This window comes from Bos mutus, chromosome 10, assembly GCF_027580195.1.
Source record: "Bos mutus isolate GX-2022 chromosome 10, NWIPB_WYAK_1.1, whole genome shotgun sequence".
Taxonomy (NCBI): Eukaryota; Metazoa; Chordata; class Mammalia; order Artiodactyla; family Bovidae; genus Bos; species Bos mutus.
Genome location: NC_091626.1, coordinates 4,580,048 through 4,601,095, shown reverse-complemented (window position 1 = coordinate 4,601,095; position 21,048 = coordinate 4,580,048). Strand labels below are relative to the sequence as shown.

The 21,048-nt window shown below is 49.1% G+C and overlaps 2 protein-coding genes across 8 annotated transcripts in view; one reads left to right on the top strand and one right to left on the bottom strand.

Annotated features, from left to right (window-relative positions):
* The window catches only part of SIMC1 (SUMO interacting motifs containing 1), an 83,553-nt gene extending 76,986 nt beyond the window's left edge, over nt 1–6,567 (top strand). The window contains exon 10 of the mRNA XM_070377212.1: nt 5,786–6,567. Within this exon, the coding sequence (XP_070233313.1) occupies nt 5,786–6,030 (245 nt within the window). The 3' untranslated portion in view covers nt 6,031–6,567. The remainder of the gene's footprint in view (nt 1–5,785) is intronic.
* A 132-nt stretch (nt 6,568–6,699) lies between these two features.
* KIAA1191 (KIAA1191 ortholog) lies at nt 6,700–20,178 on the bottom strand. 7 transcript variants are annotated; one of them, XM_070377214.1, is made up of 9 exons: nt 19,958–20,178; nt 18,770–18,968; nt 18,446–18,532; nt 15,352–15,530; nt 12,636–12,765; nt 10,519–10,643; nt 8,462–8,568; nt 8,168–8,310; nt 6,700–8,058 (listed from the first exon to the last, which is right to left on the bottom strand). In XM_070377214.1, exons 3-9 carry the CDS (start codon nt 18,471–18,473, stop codon nt 7,850–7,852), a joined length of 921 nt encoding a protein of 306 aa, XP_070233315.1. In that variant the 5' UTR covers nt 18,474–18,532; nt 18,770–18,968; nt 19,958–20,178; the 3' UTR covers nt 6,700–7,849. The 7 variants fall into 7 exon arrangements, with proteins under 7 accessions (XP_070233315.1, XP_070233314.1, XP_005902005.1 ...); XM_070377213.1 differs by having other exon boundaries at nt 18,770–18,882; XM_005901943.3 differs by having other exon boundaries at nt 12,636–12,762; nt 18,770–18,882; nt 19,958–20,177.
* Nucleotides 20,179–21,048: the final 870 nt, after the last annotated feature.

Here is a 21,048-nt window from a genome sequence, read left to right as displayed (position 1 = left end):
CAAAGCTGCATTCCTATAGGGCAAAGGTGAGGTGGGCTCAATCAAGAAAAGACTTAACTCAAGGGTCCAAGGTTACAAACATTGAGGCCACTACTTACATTTCTATACACCCATTATATCAATCAATACACTGCCAAGGACACAGTAGGTAAGGAGTATGGAGACTTAGCAGCAAACATTGGCCCAATAAGTGAAAAACCCTTCACCAATACAATTTCTAATCAATCTTTTAACTACTCAAAGGAATCTGTGTTTAGACAGTTTAGAACATCTCCTGCCTCTCACAGTTGGGAGGCTCTGAGCAATCACATGTGGCCGGAAAAACCTATTCAGGCAGGCTAGAGGACTTCCAAAGGAGTTTGTAGGTTGAAACACTGTCACACCCAGGAATTATTAACTGGAACTGTAAGCTAACTCTTTTTTCAGAGAGAGGTAGTGGGGGACAGCCCCCCGTAAAGTCAGAGGTGTAGGTGAAAGCACAAAGCAGAAAGTAGGCAGACTCTGGTTTTGGGGGTAGATGCTCGAGAATTTCCAGGGGGACTCCTGAAGCTCAATCCCGCCTTTGCGTATGACGAGCCTCCTTCCTCATGACCTTTGTCATGGGCGGAGTTCCTCACGCTGGCTCCCGGCAGTGATAGAATTCCAGTTGAGCTATTCCAGATCCTGAAAGATGATGCTGTGGAAAGTGCTGCACTCAATATGCAATATGCACTCAATATGCAATATGCCGGCTCCCGGCAGCATCCTTTTCAGCTTCTTTGGAAAAGAGTTAAGAAGGAGAAGAAATATTTAGAACCAGAAGTTTGAAAAGAGTGTCCTGCAGAAAACACAACTGAATGGTTCCCTGAAATAGTCAATGTCTTGATCAGGAGGCATTTTACTGTGACAGCTCCGTAGTCATCTCTGCCCAGTTCAAGTTGGGGGAGGACGTCATTTGAGTGCGTTTTGAGGTCAGCCAGAGTTGTCCAATGGGCTTCCAGGTGGCGCAGCAGATAAAGAATCTCCCTGCAATTCAGGAGGCATAGGTTCGATCCCTGGGTGGAGAAGATCCCCTGGAGGGGGGCATGGCAACCCACTTCAGTATTCTTGCCTGGAGAATCCCATGGACAGAGGAGCCTGGCGGGCTACAGTCCATAGGGTTGCAGAGTGTCAGACACGACTGAAGCAACTGAGCACACACAGAGTTGTCCAACTCCAAGGGTTGGGGAGGAAAGAAAGAGGTTGGGGAGTCCAAGTTTGCCCTTTGTTTATGGGAACTTCTAAGGAGGAAGAGAGGAAGGGAGCATAGACAAATTCATATACACTGGCTTATCTAACCCAGTAAGCCTGTGAGATGAGTACCAACCCCCTTTCACACATGGGCAAACAGAAGCTGAGAGGAAAGTAGAGGCAGAGCCAGGGTTCAAACTTAGGTCTGTTGCCAGAGTCTGTGGATGGCGGAAACACACTGGAGGAAATTAACTTTCTGTGAAATCCCAGATGAGATTAGATGAGGTTCTAAGGAATTTCTGATGCCCACTTTCTAAACTCTCTATACATGGTTAAATTACTTTCATACTGACCCTTGACCTTGGGGAGCAATGTATCTTGAACCCCCACATTTTGTAAATGTTCCCATAGAGGTCACAGCAGCCCCTGAGAGGTGGATGCTGGGCTGTCACTTGAGCTGAGGGAAGCGAGCCCCCACACCCCAGTTTCACACCCGTGAAACTCAAGTCCGAGCCTCAGCAAAATAACGAGTTGCCATATGCTGTGAGTTCTCCTGATGCATGTGAGTAATTAGAATATACTTTAAAGCTATGAATCTAGGAATTTAAACATATGGTATTTAAATGAACAAAATGCTTTTCCTGAATTTCACTCTGGGCCACTGAGGGTGATGCGGAAGTCAGACACCTGTTCATTCCAAGGAGAGTCTCACACACAGCCTTCCTGCAAGGAGCCTCATCCACAGAGTGGAGAAAAGCAGACTCAGGCACAATCAGTTCAGTTCATACATTCATCCAGACAACAAATATTTACCCAACGCCTCCTCTGTGTCTGGTTCATTGGGAAAACTTCAGTGTCTAAAACTAACATGGCCCCTGCCCTCCTAGAGCTTAACTGTCTAGTGAAGTGATTGGCTTGAAACAAACCATCACACTAGTAACATAATTGCAGTGAAAATAAATGCTGTGAAGGGAAAAAGTGGGACTTAAATTGTTTATGGGGGAACTCAGGAAGGCCTCCCTGAAGGAGTAATACTCAGACTAAGATGTGAAGTACTGGTATTAGCCAGGCAAATGGGGAGGGCAAAGTTTCCCAGAAAGAAGAAACAGCATGTCCAGGGACCTTGAGGCCAGAAGCTACTTAGTGAGTCCAAGGAACACAGAACAGACTAGTAGGACTAGGATTCAGTGAGCAAGGGGAGAGTGGGAAGCAAGACCGCAGGCCTAGACAGGAGCGGGCGTGAAGGGCCCTCCGGCTAGGGAGCTCACTCACCTTGATTCCCAAGTGAAGGGAACCCAGCAAGATGGTTGACGTCAGGCCCGATGGGTGGCGGACAGGCTGAGGACGTGAGAGATCGGGGAGGGCAATGGTGACGAGGGTGTGACAGGCCAGGGGTGTCGAGGCTGAAGATACACCCAGGGTTCGGCCGGTATTGACACGGAGGTACATGGAAGAGCTGCAGAGACGGTAAAGGGCTCCATGTGACCTTTAGATCAGAGGCCCCGGTGACAATGACCTTGACACATGATAATCGCTAGCCCTAGTATTGACCCAGAGACTAGTAACCGCACTCCCAGCCCAAGTATCTCGAGCCAGGCCTTGTGCCACATAAGCCCTTTGCAAAGACTGCCTCACACAACAACCCCAAGAACTCTGCGGTAAGAACTCTCATCCCTACTGAAGCATAAAATCCAAGGCCCCCGCCGGCTGGGCCAGGATGGTTCAAGTCCACTGGCCAGGACTTCCTCCCCCTGGGCGGTGGGTAGGTAGGCACTGCTAACCTTTGCTTCTCTGAACTTCCTGTGTTAATAGACTCCAAGTTCCTCTTGCTCCCAAGTCTCCCCTATCCCTCTCTTTGCAGCCAATTCTTTGTTATTTTGAAGTCATTTTCATGTTTTTCAGAGTAGCACATGCTTTAAGAAAATCAAATTCTACTAAAAGGATTTTGTCCCCTGTGACCATTCTTCCCAAGTAGAAGACTGAAGTATTGCACATTTCACTGCTTAAAACATTCCACATACCTCCTTTTGCTTTCAGAAGACAAACTCCACACTGGTCTGTGACCCAGGCTGCCTGCCAGTCTCTTCTAGTCCTGTTTTCTTTCTTACTACCCAGCTCTAACCTCTAGTTTTCCAAACAAGCTTTTCCTGTATCATTTGCACCTTTTCCCGCTACATGGACTGCTTTTCCGCTAGACTTTTGCATGCTTACCTCCTTATCCTTTGGGACTCAACTAAGAGGCCCTCCCCAACTAGAATGCGCCGGTTCCCTTGTATCCTCAGTGTTCCTGTTATCACGGCACCCAGTTTATTTGGTTGCACTCACCAAAACCACAACTGTCTTTGTTGACTGGTTCACTGTCAGGCTTCCTGCGGCTAGAACGTCAGTCCATGAGGGCTGGGCCCAGGTCTCTGATCGCACTGTCTCCCTGGAGCCTAGCCCTGTCCCAGAGGCAGGGTAGACGCTCACTGTAAACGCTGTTTAAATGTTGAAATGCCCCTATGATGACATCTCAGGGCTGCTGTGCCTCCTGTTTCCAGACTTTTTGGATATTCTACAATCTATTACACTTTTTTTTTTTCAGTTGATTGTTTTCTCAAATTTCTACACCCTGTAGTTCAGTCCTTCTAGTAACCGTTAATGAAGGTGCCATCGCCCCCTTTTATAAATGAGATGGAGAAATGACGCTGGCATGGTCTCTGGTGCACCCGGACTCAAGGCCTGCAGGGCCCTTCCCTCCGTTTGCCTTACTTGTGACCCTGTGCTCCTGGGCCTCGACTCCACACACTTCCAGAGCCCTGCTGGGACCGACTCATGGTTTTGTAATGGATACCTTTAGAAGTTTTTACTTTCCCCCAGCATTTTATTTTTGGACCTACAGAAAAGTTTAAGGAGTAGTATGATGTACACTCATATAACCTTTACCTTGATTCAGAAGCTGTTAATGTTTTGCCATATTTGGCTTATCTATTCATCTATCCACATACTTTTTTTGCTGAACCAGTTAAAAGTAAGTTGCGCTATCATAATCCTTCATGGTTAAATACTTCAGCTTAAGAATATTCTCCTACATACCACTATTCATTATCCCACTGATTTTATCCTTGATACAATGTTACCTAATATGTGCCAGTAATACCCTTGACTGGTGTCTGGTTTTGCTTTGGGTCAGGATTCAGTCAGACATCACACGCTGTACTAGGTTGGTGTGCTCTTCGGCTTCCTGTCATCTAGCACAGCTGCCAGCCTTTGCTTGTCTCTCGTAATGGGACATTTTTGAAGAGTCCAGGTCAGTTATTTCATAGAACACTGCACAGTTGGGGTTGCCTAGCTATTCTCTCATGAGCAGCAAGAACACAGAAGAGATGAGGGTGTCCACCCCTTTCCAGTGCGTTACATCAAGAGGCAGGAACATCAGTTTGGTCTCATTGATGTTAAGTTGGACCATATGGTCAAGGAGTGTCTATGAGATTTCTCCTGTGTTTTCTTCCCAGAGGATAAAACTTTGAGACTCAATATCCTGTTTAGCCTTTCATTTGGTGAACTACTAAATTGATTTAGTAGATTGAAAAAATGGTCCCTTTCTAGTTATGTATCCCTTCTACATTTCTTAACTGGCCTTCTGGTAAAAATGACCTTTCCCTTCTCCCTGCACTCATTCTTATTTACTATGGATTTGGGACATTTTAAAATTCAGTGTGTTAATAGTCCCATTTTTTTTTTTTTTTTTTTTTTTGCCATTATTTACCATCATATTGTTCAAAATGTGGCCAACAGGAACTCTCTAACGTGTCCCCCTTAGTTTCTAAGCATTCCCTTACTTTCTTATGAAAAAAAGTCCCAGGTTCACCTTGTAACTTCCTTGCCATGATCCTAAAATCAGCCTTTTTGCCAAGAGTTCTGGCATCTCTTAGTGGGGAGTGGGAAATAGTATTTTGAAACCAAGATCTAGGTGCTGAGCATGCTGACTGCTACTGGGACAGCCATCAGTTATTATTGCTTCTAGGCCCTTTCTGACAAGAGCTAGTAAATTATGTAATTAAAAAAAAAGTCCATACTGATCTGTTTCCACTTCCACAGAATTCTTCCTCTTCCTGTTCCTTAACTCAATCTTTTCTCCCACAGTGAGAACCCTTGCTTTATTCTCAACAACACGAATGTATTTATTCATTTGGTCTATCCTGCCATACATACAAAATGGATTCTTTTAAATAGAATTACAATAAACCAAAATCATGACAAACTTACCATGTAAAACTTAGTATTTCTTTGCAATTCTTTTCAAAGAATAGTTCTCCATTTTATATCCATTTGAAATAGTTTCATTTAATATAGGTTCGTTGTCTAAATCAACAAAGGAAAAAGAACTAAAACCAAGGCTTTTTTTTTTTAATACTAAAACCTGAGGTCCAGAGAGAACCAGAACAAAGGACCTTTCAGAAATGGGCCTTTGACTTGTAGCCTAGTCACTCGTCAACAAATCTTTGCGTAGACCCTACCTACCAAATTTCCATCTTCCCCAGTCATAGAATAAAAGTCGTACAGAACAGTGCCTCTGACTTTTTCCCTCTTGCAGAGCACTTGCGGAGCTCAGTGATTGACCGGAAAGACTTAATAATCAAAAGAATCAAGCCCAAGCCCCAGCAGGGAGACGATATCTCCGTGGTGGACGTGGAGAAGCAGATCGAGGCCTTCCGCAGCCGCCTGGTCCGCATGCTGGGGGAGCCGCTCGTCCCGCAGCTGCAGGACAAGGTGCACCTCCTCAGGCTCCTGCTCTTCTTTGCCGCAGACCTGAACCCTGACTCGGAGGCCTCTCCGTAGGCCCAGAGCAGCCCAAGGTCGTCCAAGGCACTGAACACCGAGAATACCTCCTGAAGTCCACCTCCAACTGCTTGGAAGTCCCAGAAGTATAGAAAGTAGTTTAAAATCTAACAGGACCAAACCTACCTTATTTATCTGTAGGCTATGATAACTTTCTAACTCTTTAGTAAACATCTTTTTTTTTAACAACCCTGTCCTAGCCTCTTCTCAGATATGAGTTAAATACACATGGTGTATATATTTTTTAATAAATTATTTATGTATACTTTTTTGAAACAGGTAATACTGTATGCACTATATGTCTAACATTTCCATTCAAGATGTGAAAAAAAGAATCCATGTGCTGAAAAAATTCGAGACGTCAATGTTACGTCATTCAAGGTACTGAGAACCTGTTTCAAAAGAGAAAGATGTTTGTCTCCCTAATGGAAAACAAACATCCTATGTTGGACCTGTGATACTGCCTATTTGTGGCCAGTCTGTTAAGACCTAGTGTAATGAAGGGGGATAGAAACAAAAATACTGAGTGTGCTGCAAAAGAATTGATGTGAAAAGGATACAATAAAAAGGCAATGGTGTTTCAAAAGACCAAGTTTATCGTACTTAGGCTTCATGACTGAGCAGGCAGAATGGAATAACAATGAAAAAAACCTCCATCTATATTTGAGAAAGTAGTAAGGATTTTTATTGTCAAAACAAGTAAGAGATACAAGCATAACGGAAGACACGAATAAATTAATTCTGATCATTTGAGACTCCAGGGTCTCTGGGGGAAGGTCAGCTCGACTCCTTGTGTAGACACAATACCGTCCAAAGCAAAAGACAGCAGGGACGGGAGACAGCACTCAAGACGGTGGCTGCACGTGTGCAGTGAAGAGAAGTGAGAGTGGCCTCCCGGTTCCTCTCCTCAGCAAGGTATGTGTACAAAGGTAGGAGGCTCATTTGAGGGGAAAATGATTGCATACAGAAATTTTTTAATTCTCCTGCCTCCCAGGAAAAACATTTTCAAGCCCTAGCCTGAACAAGAAAATCAAAATAGAGTGACACTAGTTTCACATGAACCTCCAGACTATACTCGAACTGCAGTTGCCACCTCTTTTTAAAAGTCTAACATCCATTTATCTATAGCAAGCCAGTAGACTGAATTTTCTCCTTTAGGACGTTTTCAACCAAATGGAAGCTAAATTAATGTCACTTTAAAGTGCAACAAAGGCTGTGTTAAGACTAGTGTTTGTTCTGTGACACGCAGAAGAGAAGCACCCCTCCCACAGCACAGGCCCCAGAGGTACCACAGCAAGGGCTGGCTGTGGGACACAGGGGCCCACGAGGTCCCCCAGGACGTGAGGAGACGCCGGTGCCAGCACAAACGGGGGGTCCCTGCCGGGGCTGGCTCCTAGCTGTACCCAGATCTCAAGCAGGCCTTGGGTTCCCTGACTGACCAGACCGGCGCCAGCACAGCTGTGAGGGCCGAAGTCGCCTGCATTAGTCCGCGGACATCCCCACGCCATGGTCCCCATGCACACCTGGACATGGTGAAGGAATCCTGAAGCCTTGGTTTTGGAACAACGCAGACAGTCACCTAGTAAGCAGTGGTCTAAGTTCTGGGGACTGCTGCTCAAGTTTAGTCTAACGTTAAAGCAATACAAAACGGCTTTTCCACACAAGGACAAGCTTTGCACTAATGTTTCGCAAAAACCAATTATGTCTCCATCTAGCCTCAGTTTGATTTTCACAAAGACAAAACTTTTCCTATGTCAGAGCCAAGGTAAAGGGAGCTGGGCTCGATACCCTTGATGCAGAGTCCCCGGGACAGAAAACTCTAGAAGCCAGTGGGTGTGAGAACATTCAAGTCCCGGGGTTTGAGGCTGTGGGCCCGTGGCAGCTGTTTCGTCCCTTCCGTAACTGGGATATCCATCTTGGGCGGCTTGAACGTTGCTGGCTCCTCCGCCCTTCGGGTGGCTTGTGCGCGCATCACTTCCATTGGAGAAGGTTTCTGGGCTCCTTTGTAGGCTTGGATGGCAAAGCCTCCTGCAGAAGTAAACCACAGAGCAGATGATCTCAAGACCTGTCGGCAGGTACCAGCATACATGGTCAAATGCCCGCCACGCTGCTTTCTTTAGTGAAGAGGGTGCCTTACCTGACTCAGACTTCTGGAGGGATCTTGGTCCAAAGAGGCTCCATTTATCGGCCGAGCTTCTGTCTTTATCCCCGCTTCCAGAATCCATGGTGCTAAGGCTGGGGCCAGGTAAGGCTGTGGCAGAACCAGAAGTGAACCAGCCTCTGGAAGAGAAAGGATAAAATGCCAGGTAACACATCCTTTTGCTCCAGCTCTAGAAGTGTTCCCTGCTGAGGCCAGGGACCGCCAGCTCCTGCCCCTGACTCGGAAGCCTCGGGCTGAGCCCCTGGCTGCTGGGCCCGCTGAGGTGCTCACCTGCTCTTCTGCTTAGGGGAGGCCTGGGGGCTGCTGCTCGGGGTGGACTGCGTGGACGCCGGCTGCCTCTCCTCTCTTGCTGTCTCTCCACTCTGGAGCTTTAGTTTCTGCTCACATGGGTTAAGAAGAGAGACTTTGTAAAAGTCAGAGCAGATACAAAACAGCTAGTTAGGGTGTAAACAACCTGCTTCACACTAACTTCAAGAAAAGGAAATGTTAACAGGTGCACCATCTGGATCACAGGCCAGATATTCTTCAGGCTCTGCCATGCTAGGTAAAAGGCCGTCTTTTAAAAACATGTTTTCATCAAATACATCTCAAACACCTCTGTACTAACTTCACACCAGAGCTTCTGACGTCCGCACATTTACAGCCAGTAAGTGGAGGAGCCAGAAGCCCCGCAGTGGGCCCTCAGCACCCCTTCTGCCTCGGCACGCCACTCTCTCCAGCTCAGCGCTCCCTCTGTGAACCTCGCCCGCCCGTACCCAGCCACCCGGTGCTCTGGGTGCAGTAAACAGACGCCTAACCACAGACCAGCACTTTCCCCGGGGAGACAAGCCTGCTTATCTCACTGCTCCTGGGCCAAGGCTTCCACACGTCTCCATGCCCCGTGGCTAGGATGCCAATGCCCAGGCTACGCTTAAGTGCCCACGTGTGAATCCTCTCCATCCTCAGCACGGGAAACTGTGTGAGCTGGCATCTCAGCCATCCTCATGTTCTACTCCTATGGCCAGGATGCAGAGGATGTGCCAGATGCAGTCCCATGGGTACATGGAGTGAACTGGGCAACTGAATTCAGAATGACACCCTGGAAAGTTCTCAGTGTCAAAGGTTGACAGTGCTCCTCTCCAGAAGCATCTGTCTTGTCTGAGAGCTTCAGCTGAACACCAAGCCAACCCTGACTCCCCCACAGCATAGTTTTATGTGTAGTGTGCAAAAATCACCTGGGACACTCATTACAAAATGCAACCATCGTCTACAGGGTCTTGTATCTCTGCCACAGGCCACGAACACTACATTATTCCTCTGTCTGTATACTGTATAACATGCCTCTGAGTACGCCCCTTCAGGAGCCAGACTCTCAGAAGATTTTGGAATATGAGAAAGAATCCACAGGGACTAGGGTATCCAGAGATTTGAGTTCAGATACTGTGGATGTTTAAATACATAACCCTAAACCCCTGTTTCTTCATTTACAATATACAGATAATAGTGTCTATGTCAGAGGATTAGTAAGATGAAGTCAATATGAGTGCTTGATAAAAGCAGCATTAATTATAAAGTGGTAGTCCCTGAAAGAAAATCACTTAAAACTATTTTATTGATACAATTATTTGGTCATTATTAACCTTACTGAAGGGGCTTCCCAGGTGGCTCAATGACAATCTGCCCGCCAGTGCAGGAGATGTGGGTTCAATCCCTGGCTCGGGAAGATGCTCTGGAGAAACTGAAAATGATAACCCACTCCAGTACTCTTTCCTGGGAAATCCCATGGACAGAGGAGCCTGGTGGGCTACAGTCCATGGGGTTGCCAAGAGTCAGACATGACTTAGTGACTAAACAACAAAAGCCTTACCGAAAATTCTTTATCCATTCCAATTTTAAAAATGAAAGAGCAAAAACATCCCAATTCTACCCTATTTTAATTTTTTAAAAATTAAATTAGAACCTGGCACTCCTTCCCACCCAGCATTACCTCTGTTGAGGTTCCCAACTCTCCTTTCTCACCCTCGGTCACTCACTAGTACACAGAGTGACCCGTGTTGGCTCTGTTGTTCATCACATGCTCACACGATCAGCCCAGAATCTCATTTGACCCTCCAACCCAAGCTTTATAGGCAGATAAGCAGAAACAATGAGGTTGAGAGCCCCGGACCTTTCAGCTAAAGTGCGACCACCCTGGAGGGGGACTAAACAAGCTCTCAATTCCTCATTCAAGCCTCTTCCCACCCCTCTCCTCAACCCCCAACTAGCTGAGCTGGGAGCTCCTGGACCACAGCCACACTCAGGCTGTAAATGACGAGGTTTGTGTGTTCAGTTCCTAAGAACAAGCTTACGTGGAGTGCTTCCGCCACTCGAAGATACTTGGTCTCCTCAGTGGTAAGGCCCTTGTGGGGGGTGTAGCCAGCATCTCGCAGCCCTGCCTGTTGCTCAAAACGCTGAATGCTCTCCTGGGTCTGTTCTGGGGACAGAGGAGATGATAGTCATGGCCATCCCCCCTCCCATCGCAACCTGGGGGAGATCAACAGATAGCTACCGTTCTCCCCGGGAGCAAGAGCTCACACCGGCAGTCTGAGAGGGCATCCCCCAGACAGGCGGCGTAGCAGCAATTCTGAATCTCCCACAAAGCCCCTCTGAGCAGAAGGAAGCCTCCCTGACACAAGCTAGAGAGACAGCCGGAGAGCCTCCAGGGAAGCACTCCTTACTGTCCTCACTTGTACCCCAGGACACTGTATTAATATTTAGAAATGCAACACGGAGAAGGCAGCTGACATTCAGAAACAGTGCAAGCTCTCCAATACAAAGCTTTCTTGGAGAGACTCACCACCCTCTCTAAGACCTTTGCCCAAAGAGAGGCCATGTTTAGGCCAGACGGCACCAGGGTAGCGGTAAGATCCGAACCAGAGAGAATAATGTGCCTTGAACTGGCCAAGGTCTACTGACTCAGTGCTTCCAACGGTGTGCGCAGCTGCCTGCCACGGGGCCTGGCACAGCATCTGATTATCTCATCATCAGTGTCAGTGATGCCTTGGACGACAGCGGGATTCCTGCTTCATCTGTACACTCTACATAATACACCCCTCATGGGTGAGAATGCGGCAGCTGTGGACCAAAGTGCAGACGCCACAGGTCCTTCAGGACTGAGTTCTTCCCCTTCGAAGGGGCTAGTTTATTTCCATCAGAAACAGAAGCAAGGGAAAACACACACACACACTAAATGTATGAGGATGTTTTCCACTCTTGCCAGGTAGTCACCTTAAAATTTTAAAAGCAGGAAAGGACTTCTTCGTGAATACAATACACTAATTTAAATGCGGCTTTAAAAAAAAAAATTTAAGATTATAGCAACATCAAAAGTTCATGGCAGTATTAACTAAAAAAATAAAATGGTTTATTATACCTGCAATTATATAAAAATATGCTTACAGGTGGACATAACTAAGCCAAATAAGTATCTGAGTGATAATAATATATACTGGGGTTCTATGATGTTTTATGCTGTTGGTAACCTGTATTTTCAATAAAGAAGTTGTACTGCACAGAAAGAACAATGACTGAGCTTCTTAACACTGCCAGGACACATTCTCAAGGTTGCAAAATACAAGTAGTAGCTGCTGATTCAAACAGTGCATTTCTGTGTGAATAAGAAAAAAGTCCAGGTAAGAGTTTGAACTTCTGGTTCCTAGGTGAGTTCTTCAGGAATTGCCCAAGACTAACTGATGCCCTCCCAGAGCACATGAACAAGGGCTTCTGACTTCCAACATGCCCTGCCCTGGCAGAGGCTGCTGCTGACAAGCAGGACTCTGTATCTAGTGACTGTTAACTTCCCACAGCAACTAGAAGGACCCTCCAGAACCACTGAGTTCAGATAACTTGTTAGGATTTTTTAATTCAGGCTATCTTGTTTCTAGTTTTATCAGGACCATAAATCACATATTCTTAAGACTAAAGACTGGTGCCTCAAGGTCCAGGGAGAGGAACAACTCTGCGCCATTTAATTTAAAAAAGTAAGTGCGGGGCAGGTGGGCGATGGCTCCGTGGGTGTCCTCCTCTAGCAGAGCCTGAGACGGCAGTGGCAGCAGCCCCTGGCCCCTGACACTGTGCTATCTAACCCTGCCACTTACTGCCGGCCAGATCCCCCACCTCATGGAGGGGAAACAGCTGCCACAGTTAAGACAACTTGCCCCAGGCCACGCTGATGGACGGGGAAAGCAAGGCTGTAGCAACAGAGCGGCGGTAGTGCCCTGAATGAACCACGATGCTGAGCACTGGGTCAACCTCCCGCCTCGATGGAGCTTCAGCACTGGTGCCGCCTGGGCAGCCAGGCTGGCTTCGGCGGGGCTCGCTGAGGACAGGCTGAGGCAGGCGGGCGTGCAGAGCCCCTGGCAGCTGATGCGGGGACTCAGCTCTCCCCCGCCCCACTTGACTCTATTCCGAGGGCGCAGAGGCTTACTTGTGATCAAAGAGCTCATGATGACATGGGTCGCTTTGGCCTTCACCACAGGGGCCTTCTCTGCACTGTCAGTGGCCGGCGGCGGGGCCGGGGCAGGCGGGGAGACGCTGGGCTCTCCCTCCTCCACCTGCTCAAGAGGGGATGGGGTACGTGAGCAGACACGGAAGTCACAGCCTCAGCCCCCCTTCGGGAGCCATCAGATCCATGAGGAAACACGTGAAGGGGGCTGTCATCCCCACCTGGTTAGATGCACAGAGACAGCACGTATGACTTGATACAAAGAGTCTGTATTTATATACTTATAGAAGTGGGAGAGCCAGAATCTGAAGCTCTGGGCTTTACTGTCGTCCCAGACTGTGTCCAATACACTATATTACCAAGGCCCTAAGGATGCAGACGCCTATTACTAAGCGTTGACTGTGTCCCGAGCACCACCCCTGCTTTTGCATGATGAACCACTGCATCTACTAAGTAGTTCTGGAACTCTGCCGACATCCTGCCAGCATCCACCAGAGGGCTTATTGAACAGACTGCTGGGCCCCACCCAGAGGGGATTCAGGAGGTCTGAGTCAGGGTTCAAGAACGTTATTTCCAACAAACCCCCAAGTGATGCTAATGCTGCAGGTTCTGAGACCACACTTTCTGGGCCATGGCTCTAAAGGTCCAATAATGGTCTTTTAAAACAGACCAGAAAGTCTCCATAGCGCCTCATCTTTCATGCGAGCGAGCTGGAGCATGCTGCCTTCCCTCAGCTCAGCACCTGACACGGTGCTCAGCTCTGACTGGAAGCAGAGAAGTGGGCTTCCTCTTTATTCTCTGCTTCTCCAAAGGAGCTGAGAGGAAAGATGGTCAGAAAGGAGGGGAGAAGAAGGGAGTACTGAAATGTTGTATCCCTGTTACAAAATAGGATTTAAACTTCTCAGCTACGATCTAACTAACTCGAGTAAAACCTAAATAAACCTCTGCTTCCTCACTTGGGAGGACAGCTGCGGGTGGGGACGCGGATGCCTAGGGCGTAGAGAGTTAGGACCAGCGGAAGCATGCACGCAGAGTCGGGCTGGGCTCCCCGTGGAGAGCGGCTGTTCCAAACGTCAGCTGTCCCAGCTGGGGCACAGCCGAAGACTGGACGCACGTTCTTTGCCTCATGAAGCAAGCGGGAGCCTTCACAGGTGCAGAGGGTGGTGGGCCGCCATCCAAGCCCCAAGCCCCATCAGGAGCCGCCCTTATTTCCTGCTCCAGTCCTGGGAGCCTGCTGCTTCGGCGCCACAGGCAGGCTGCCAGGGCCCTTCTCTGCTGGTACTGCCAGCACTTTTTACACAGAGCGCTTCCACCTCAACAACTGACTGGGTCAGATTTTGGTAGATGGCTAATGTGGGGGAACGTGCCCTGGAGCTGCAGGGGATCCTTCATGGCGACAGCAAGAGGCGCCCCATTCTGAGAGCCTGACGGGGCGGGCGTGGGTGAGCGGGGCACCCCCATTAGAAAGGAAGGCTCAGACACGGCTCTACTGAGAGAGGTGGGCTGGGAGCCGCAGTCACAGCATCGGCTCCACACGGAAGACTGGACGAGCCTCCCCGCTGTCTCTTCTTTAATGCCCACAGCAGCTCCGTGACAAAAGTATTGTCATCTCTCACACGAGACGCTAGCTCGGGGGTGAGGCCAGGCTCACGGCGGGGCACAGGCTGTTCGGGGCTCACCCCCAGGGCCGCTTACACAGGGGCTTTACCTGCCCTCAGGACCCGAGCTGTCATACGACCACACTGCAGCGCGACCGCAGGTGCAGGTGAGGAGGAGCCACCAAACTGGGCAGGCCTAGCTCATTCAGGCAGTGGGACCACCTTTCTGGCACCTTGGTCATGGGAAGTCAGAGGCGAGAGACAGTCAGGAAGCAGAGGCTCCAGTGACACGCCTGCAGCCAGCATGTAAGAACCGTGAGCCCAGCTGCACAGAGGGCTGCAAGCGCAGAGCGGCGCGTGTGCCTGCGGCAGGAGGGCCGGCGAGGAGGCAGCTCCCGGGTCGCCACGGGACCGGTGCCCGAGACAGGACCGCACGAGGAGTGGCGCAGCACATCTGCCACGCCCTCCACCAGATGCTGCAGAGGGGTGCAGATCAGACGCGGCCCTGCCCCCAGGATGCTAACGGAGGGTGCCTAACACAGCAGGGGTGCTGACAGGGTCGAGGACACCGGAGACCTGAAAAGCAGGGGAACAGTTTACTGGGAGGACAGAGAAAGATCACAGAAAAGACTGAGATCGAGCTAAGACTCCAAAGATGCCATTTGTCAGGCAGATGGAACAGAACGACAGGACGGGGACTGGGACTATTCCAGGCAATCAGAGCAGTGACAAGCAAAGACTCAGAGGCATCAAATACCCTATTAAGTACAAGAAATCTTAGTAAGTGGCAAGGCTGGATCGCGGCATGTGGGGGGCACGGTGTTCAGAGGACCAGGATCATGCAAAGCCAGACCAAGACCAAGGAGCTGGGACTTAACGCTGTGGAAATGGCAAGGGCGGGTAATGGGAGAAGACATGGCCGTTCTAGTTCTGAGTGAGAAAGGAAAAGAGGCCTACCAACCCCACAGAGAACAGTACCACGTACAGAGATGAGCGGGTGCCCCATTCGCTGGGTGCCGGGAGCCACCGGCAGCTTTGGGAGCAGAGGAAGGAAAAGGAAGGGGTGGGGCCTGCCAGCAGCACTCGGCAGGGTCAGATACCTTGGCGAGGTCCTGATACTTGCGCTCTGGAATCACTGGCTTCCAAGGGATGCTGCCCATGTCCGATGGAGGAGGAGTCATGGGCGTAGGGTCCTCGAGGGCATCATCATAGCTGAATGCCCGGCGGTACATCCCGATGGGCAGGGACATCTTGCCTAGAGGCCCACTAGGCTCAAGAGCTAAGAACAGAGACACCGGTGAGGATGGGATCACCAGCTGAACATACTGGTAGCTTTAAATTAATTCGTCTGTAGGCAGGAAGGCTCTGAAACACTTCTTCTGGGACAAAGCAAAAGCAGCTGGTTCTGGAAGAGCTAACCCAGGCAAGGTAAGCAAACAGGACAAAGCCCTTCCTCTCGGCCTGCCGCTTTGGATTCTCCACTTCACCCACACAGCAGCCCTAATCCATCTTTATGGATTAGCAAATCAAACAATTCAATTTACCTGAGCCAGGTCACATAACTTCAAAGTGCAGTAAGGAATCAAAACCCAAACCCACCTGATTTCAAAGCTTGTATTCTTTAGGCCACAGAAGCGCCCCCGTGGCAATCCCAAGCATCTCAACTCAGGCGAAACTGAGGATGTGAAATCTTAGGAATTCCCTGGCAGTCCAGTGGTTAGGACTCGGCACTTTCACTGCTGAGGCCCCGGGTTCAATCCAGGGTCGGGGAACTAAGATTCCACAACCCTCATGGCCCGCACCCCCCCACAAAAAAACATGAAGTCTTGTTCCCATTTTATACTATAGATGAGTAAATGAAGGCTCAGAGGTGGCAAATCCTGCCTTTCCTTCATCTCCTCAGAAAACAAGAGCAATGACATGCCCACAAGAGCAATGACATGCCCGACACGCTGGGTGTCCAGCAGCGTCCAAAACAGTCTCAAATGTTCCCTATGACTCAAAAGAGCAGAGGCAACGTCCATCCAGAAGCTACTGACGATCGTCTCTCAAAGCACTGCCAGCTGACCCTGCTATCCCCGCCCACTGGAACGCCCCACCCTGACGCAGGCTCCCACTTCAGGGGCGCTCAGCTCTGCCAGACCAGGGAGCAAAGTTCACTTTGTTTGCGGATCCTTTCAAAACAGGACTAATGCCTAATCCTGCCTTCAGGCTGACGTTTTCCTTTTGCTACAATTACACAACCACTCTCTCCAAGACATCAACCTGTGTGGCAGTTGAGTCCCAAACCAGCAAAGACATTCTATGTAAACAGAGGGGGACAAGCAGTTACCCTTATTATCACGATTTGTAACAATTACCAACAAATCCATAGAAAGAGGATTAGTAGTTGCCTGGAGCTGGGTGGAGGGAGGAGCCACAGCGGGAATAAGGCCTGACTACTGCAGGGACAAGGCTTCCTTTTGGGGGTGAGGAAGATATTCTGGAATTAGTGGTGATGGTTGCACAACTTTGTCACTACACTAAAAATCGCTACTGACCTGTTCACTTTAAAATGGCTGAGTTGTATGGTATGTGGATTATCTCAATCAAAACAAACACGTAAGCAAATGACAATCACCAAGTACCCTTCCTTGTCAAGCACACATCCCTCATCTTTTCTAATCCTCATTAAGCAGATATTCTTCCCCTTTTCCAGCCTGGGAAACTGAGGCACAGAACAGTTAAAAACAACAGCCCACTAGCAAGTGTGAGGTGAAATTAGCCAGCAGTCACACCCTCCATGCAACCCACCCCACAAGCAGCAACCTGGTGCATGCAACCCTGGGGCCCAGACGCCCACTACGGTCAGCACAACCACAGCGAAAGACAAACTGAAGCACAAGCTGATGGAAGTCTGAGACTCAGGATGGATCGTATCGAAAGACAGAAGGGAGACTCCTATCCCTCCACTTAATTTGGGAGCAATTTCACAAACATCTTAGAGACATCCCAATAGCCTTCCTAAAAATAATAAAGTCAGGTAGTATTTATGAGGAAATATATTTCCTAGTGGCTCAGCTGGAAAAGAATCCGCCTGCAATGCGGGAGACCTGGATTGGATCCCTGGGTTGGGAAGATCCCCTGGAGAAGGGAATGGCTACCCACTCCAGTATTCTGGCCTGGAGAATTCCATAGTCTGTTGCAAAGAGCTGGACATGACTGAGCGACTTTCACACATATTCCCATAAATAGAAAACAACAATTTTTCTGGGCAGTAAGTAACTACTCAATATTAACTTTTGCTTCACAATTTTCATTTATTTTATGTTTGATCTTCACAGTAACCCTGAGAGACAGGCACTATCATCTATACTGAGAATCAAAAATTGATTCAGGGACTTCCCGGGTGGTCCAGTGGTTAAGAACCCACCTTCCAGTGCAGGGGACGCGGGTTCAATCCCTAGCCAGGAACTAAGATCCCACACATTACGGGGCCTTAGCTAGAGAACCCAGGGCCGCAGCTACCAAGGCAGGCCTGCAGGTGCCGCACTGGAGAGAGCGGCCCGCACCGCAACGAAGGCCCAGAGCAGCCAGGATGGTAACGGACAGATTTTAAATTTGTTTTAAACATTGAGTGATTCAGACTTTTAAAATGACTAACCCCTCCCACTAAAACAGTCCAGGGAAGGATCAATGACTTCACTAACCCAGAAATTACCACCCTGTAAAGAACCCAGGACTCACTAAATGTTGCACTGAATATTCTCATAACTAAGTTCAAGTTGCCTTGAAATCAGGCTGGTGTCTTTTTTGCTTTGACTTTCATTCCTCCCAATCTCCTACCTCCTCCTCACCAAAAAAAGGGGTGAGTTTAAGTCATTTTGGTACAAGAACTTTTCTGAATTTTGATTTGATACATAAGAAAGTGACAAATTTGTCATACCCTTAAGTGCAATAAGGGTACTCTTTCAAGTTAGATGCTGGGTTCACACCCTGGGTGGGTTAATAAGATAATAAGATAAAATTTAATGTGATAATAAGATAATACTAATCATTTAATAGGATTATATTAATAAGATAATAGATTGGCATCATTTAAATAGTAAGTCTAAATGGCAGAGAGTAACTACTAACATCTGGTACAGAAAAAGTGGTTTCTGTCTAGTTTAAAACCTTAAAAAACATAACTTTATCAAAAAGAACTAAGTTTACCAGGCACTTCTGGTTGTCTCGAAGCCATTGAAAGACTGGGATCCAGGCGCTTTTCCTACACAGACTTTGAGCTGAGTTCCCCGCCACCTAATAAAAATAACAAAGGGTATTTTCTTACAGCGAACACCAAAGACTAGCTCCAATGCTGTTCTTTCAACAGGCACACAGAGTTTTATGGCTTTAACACGTAAAAGAGCCAATGAGCGACAAACATGCCAAGGGAGAAAAAAAAAGGATAAAGTCAAAGGATTCAGCGTACCCGTCACTGATCTTAACACCCGTGATATGACAAAGACACTATGCACAGTGAAAAGGTCCCCTTACCAGAGAGAGATGATGTGACGATTATGCCTACAGACAGGTATTAATGAGGAACATCGTCCAGCTGCTGCAAATTAGCAAAGCTGCTCAGGAAGAGTCCATCCATTCCAGAGGTTCTGAGAACAACAAACAACCAGCGTTGGCACAGCCCTGCAGAGTCTGCCAAACATCTCCCTGTGTTTCATGTTTTTGCCATAACAACCTAAAAAGAGATACTATACTCATTTCACTTTTCAGTAAATTAGGGCTCAGGGTCAAAATAACCTGACCCACGGCAAGGGGCTAGGGATCAAGTCAATAAATTCATTCCTTGTTGCTAGTACTGACCGACATTCAGACAACGCTTATCTTGTGTTTTAACCCTCGCAGCAGTCCATTGTTTATTCACACTTTAGAACAAACGAAAAAGGAGAAGTGACTTGTCCAAGGTCACAGATAAGTGGCCCATCTTGTAAGGCAGATTTCAGCCCCATTTCACCGAGGAGTTCAAACAAAGCTCTGAGGGAGCCGTTATTTGCTTTCAACTTGCTACATTGCCCCCGACCCACCCCCCCATCCTGATGAAGCTCAGACGGCAAAGTAAAGAGCATCGCAGAAGCCAAAGTTCCGTCAACCTCGGAGCCCAGGGAGCGTTCCGACAAGGCCACCTCCCCTTTCACTTCCCGGGGCCCGGCCCTCCCCCCGCCCGCAGAGCGCTGACTTCTCCTTTACCAGATGCAAGACAACGCCACCCAGACGCGAAAGGCCTGGGCTGACTCAACCGCCTCTTCCACCCGGCGAGGCTAAGAAAGGTTACGGAGACTAGGGGCAGGGGCTGGCTTAAGATGAAGGTTCCCCGGGGCAAGGCAAGTAGGAGGCTGGGGAGCTGAAGGCGAGCAGGGGTGGTCCAGGACTAAGCCGGCTTGGTAGAGGCGAGGCCCGGTGCCGGGGCCGCGGGGGCGTCAGCGCTGAGGAACCCCGCGGTGGGAGGACCCCACCCCCACCCCGCCCCGCCCCGCCCCGCCCCGCCGCCAGAAGGCGGAGCGAAAGCTGCACAGTGCGGTCCAGCCAAGCTCCGAGCCTGAATAAGCCAGCCTGAGTGAGGGCACCACAAGGCCCCAGGCCCGGGCCTGGCGGGGGATGGGGGCCAGGCCCCTCCTAAACAGCGGAGCCCGAGCCCCCGGAGGGGCCAGGCCCGGATCCTCCAGTTACCTTTCCGTCCGCCGCCGCCGCGGAGCTGCCTGCGGCCTGGGACTAAAGAGGCTCCAAAGACCCACGTCTCTCGAAAGGTTGTTGCGCAGTCCGGATCCAAGCCATGGTGTGAGCGGCGCTGTGCCTGTAACGACACAGAAGGTCCCAGACGCCAACCTGGGAGGGAGAACAGGATACCAGCCGCCGGCAGCCTCCCTGATAAACTCTCCCGAGGCGGCGTCACTTCACGCGAGACCTGGCAGGATGAGGGCAGGGCTGGAGTATGCTGGGAGTTGTAGTCCACGATAGGGCAAGACCCAGAATCATCGCGGGCGCTGAGGGTCTTGGGGCCAGGGCTCTGTGTGTCGAACCCGCCAGCTCCCAGAAGAAAAGCGCCCCTAGACCAGCATTCTATGCCTGGGCCTGTGACAGGCTGAGGACAGATTGAGATAGCACGGTAAAGTGACACTCTCAAACCTTTTTCATTTAGGGAAGTTGACGTTCGGAGAGATGTGAAGGCACTTTGACTAAGAAGACCTGAAGTGAGCAGGGACCCTCTTCCAGGAACTGCTGGGTTCATATTAGTAGCAGGGTTCATACTTGTAAGCAGGACCAAAAGGGGAAGCAAGCAGCACCTGCCTCCTCTAGGTGGTGGTGGTGGTGTTCTGTCTCTAAGTTGCGTCCAGCTCTTTGGGACAACATACACTACAGCCAGTAAAGATCCCGTCTTTTGCTATCTCCCGCAGTTTGCTCAAATTCATGTCCATTGAGTTGGTGATGTTATCTAATCATCTCATCCTCTGCAACCCCCTTCTCCTTTTGCCTTCAATCACTCCCAGCATCAGGGTCAATTCCAATGAGTTAGGTCTTCCCATCAGGTAGCCAAAGTTTTGGAGCTTCAGCATCAGTCCTTCCAATGAATATTCAGCATTTCCCCAGCCATCTGGAGATAAAACCGCATGGAGCTATTTTTAAAATCATCAATTCCCTGTCAGATGCCAGCCCTACTGGGGTGACCACTCGCGGATGAAAATCTGCAATACTTAAAAGCTCTCCAGGTGAATCTTATCTTAGGCAATTACAGGTGATGTAAAGTGAAGTGAAGTCACTCA

Excerpts from the sequence above, each read along its gene's own strand:
- KIAA1191 (XM_070377214.1), bottom strand. The coding sequence starts at position 18,473 with ATGGCTTCGAGACAACCAGAAGTGCCTG. Across the intron at positions 8,569-10,518 it reads GAGTGGCGGAAGCACTCCAC|AAACTAAAGCTCCAGAGTGG; the intron begins GTAAGCTTGTTC and ends CCATGTGAGCAG. Across the intron at positions 8,311-8,461 it reads TCCCCTAAGCAGAAGAGCAG|AGGCTGGTTCACTTCTGGTT; the intron begins GTGAGCACCTCA and ends TTTCTCTTCCAG.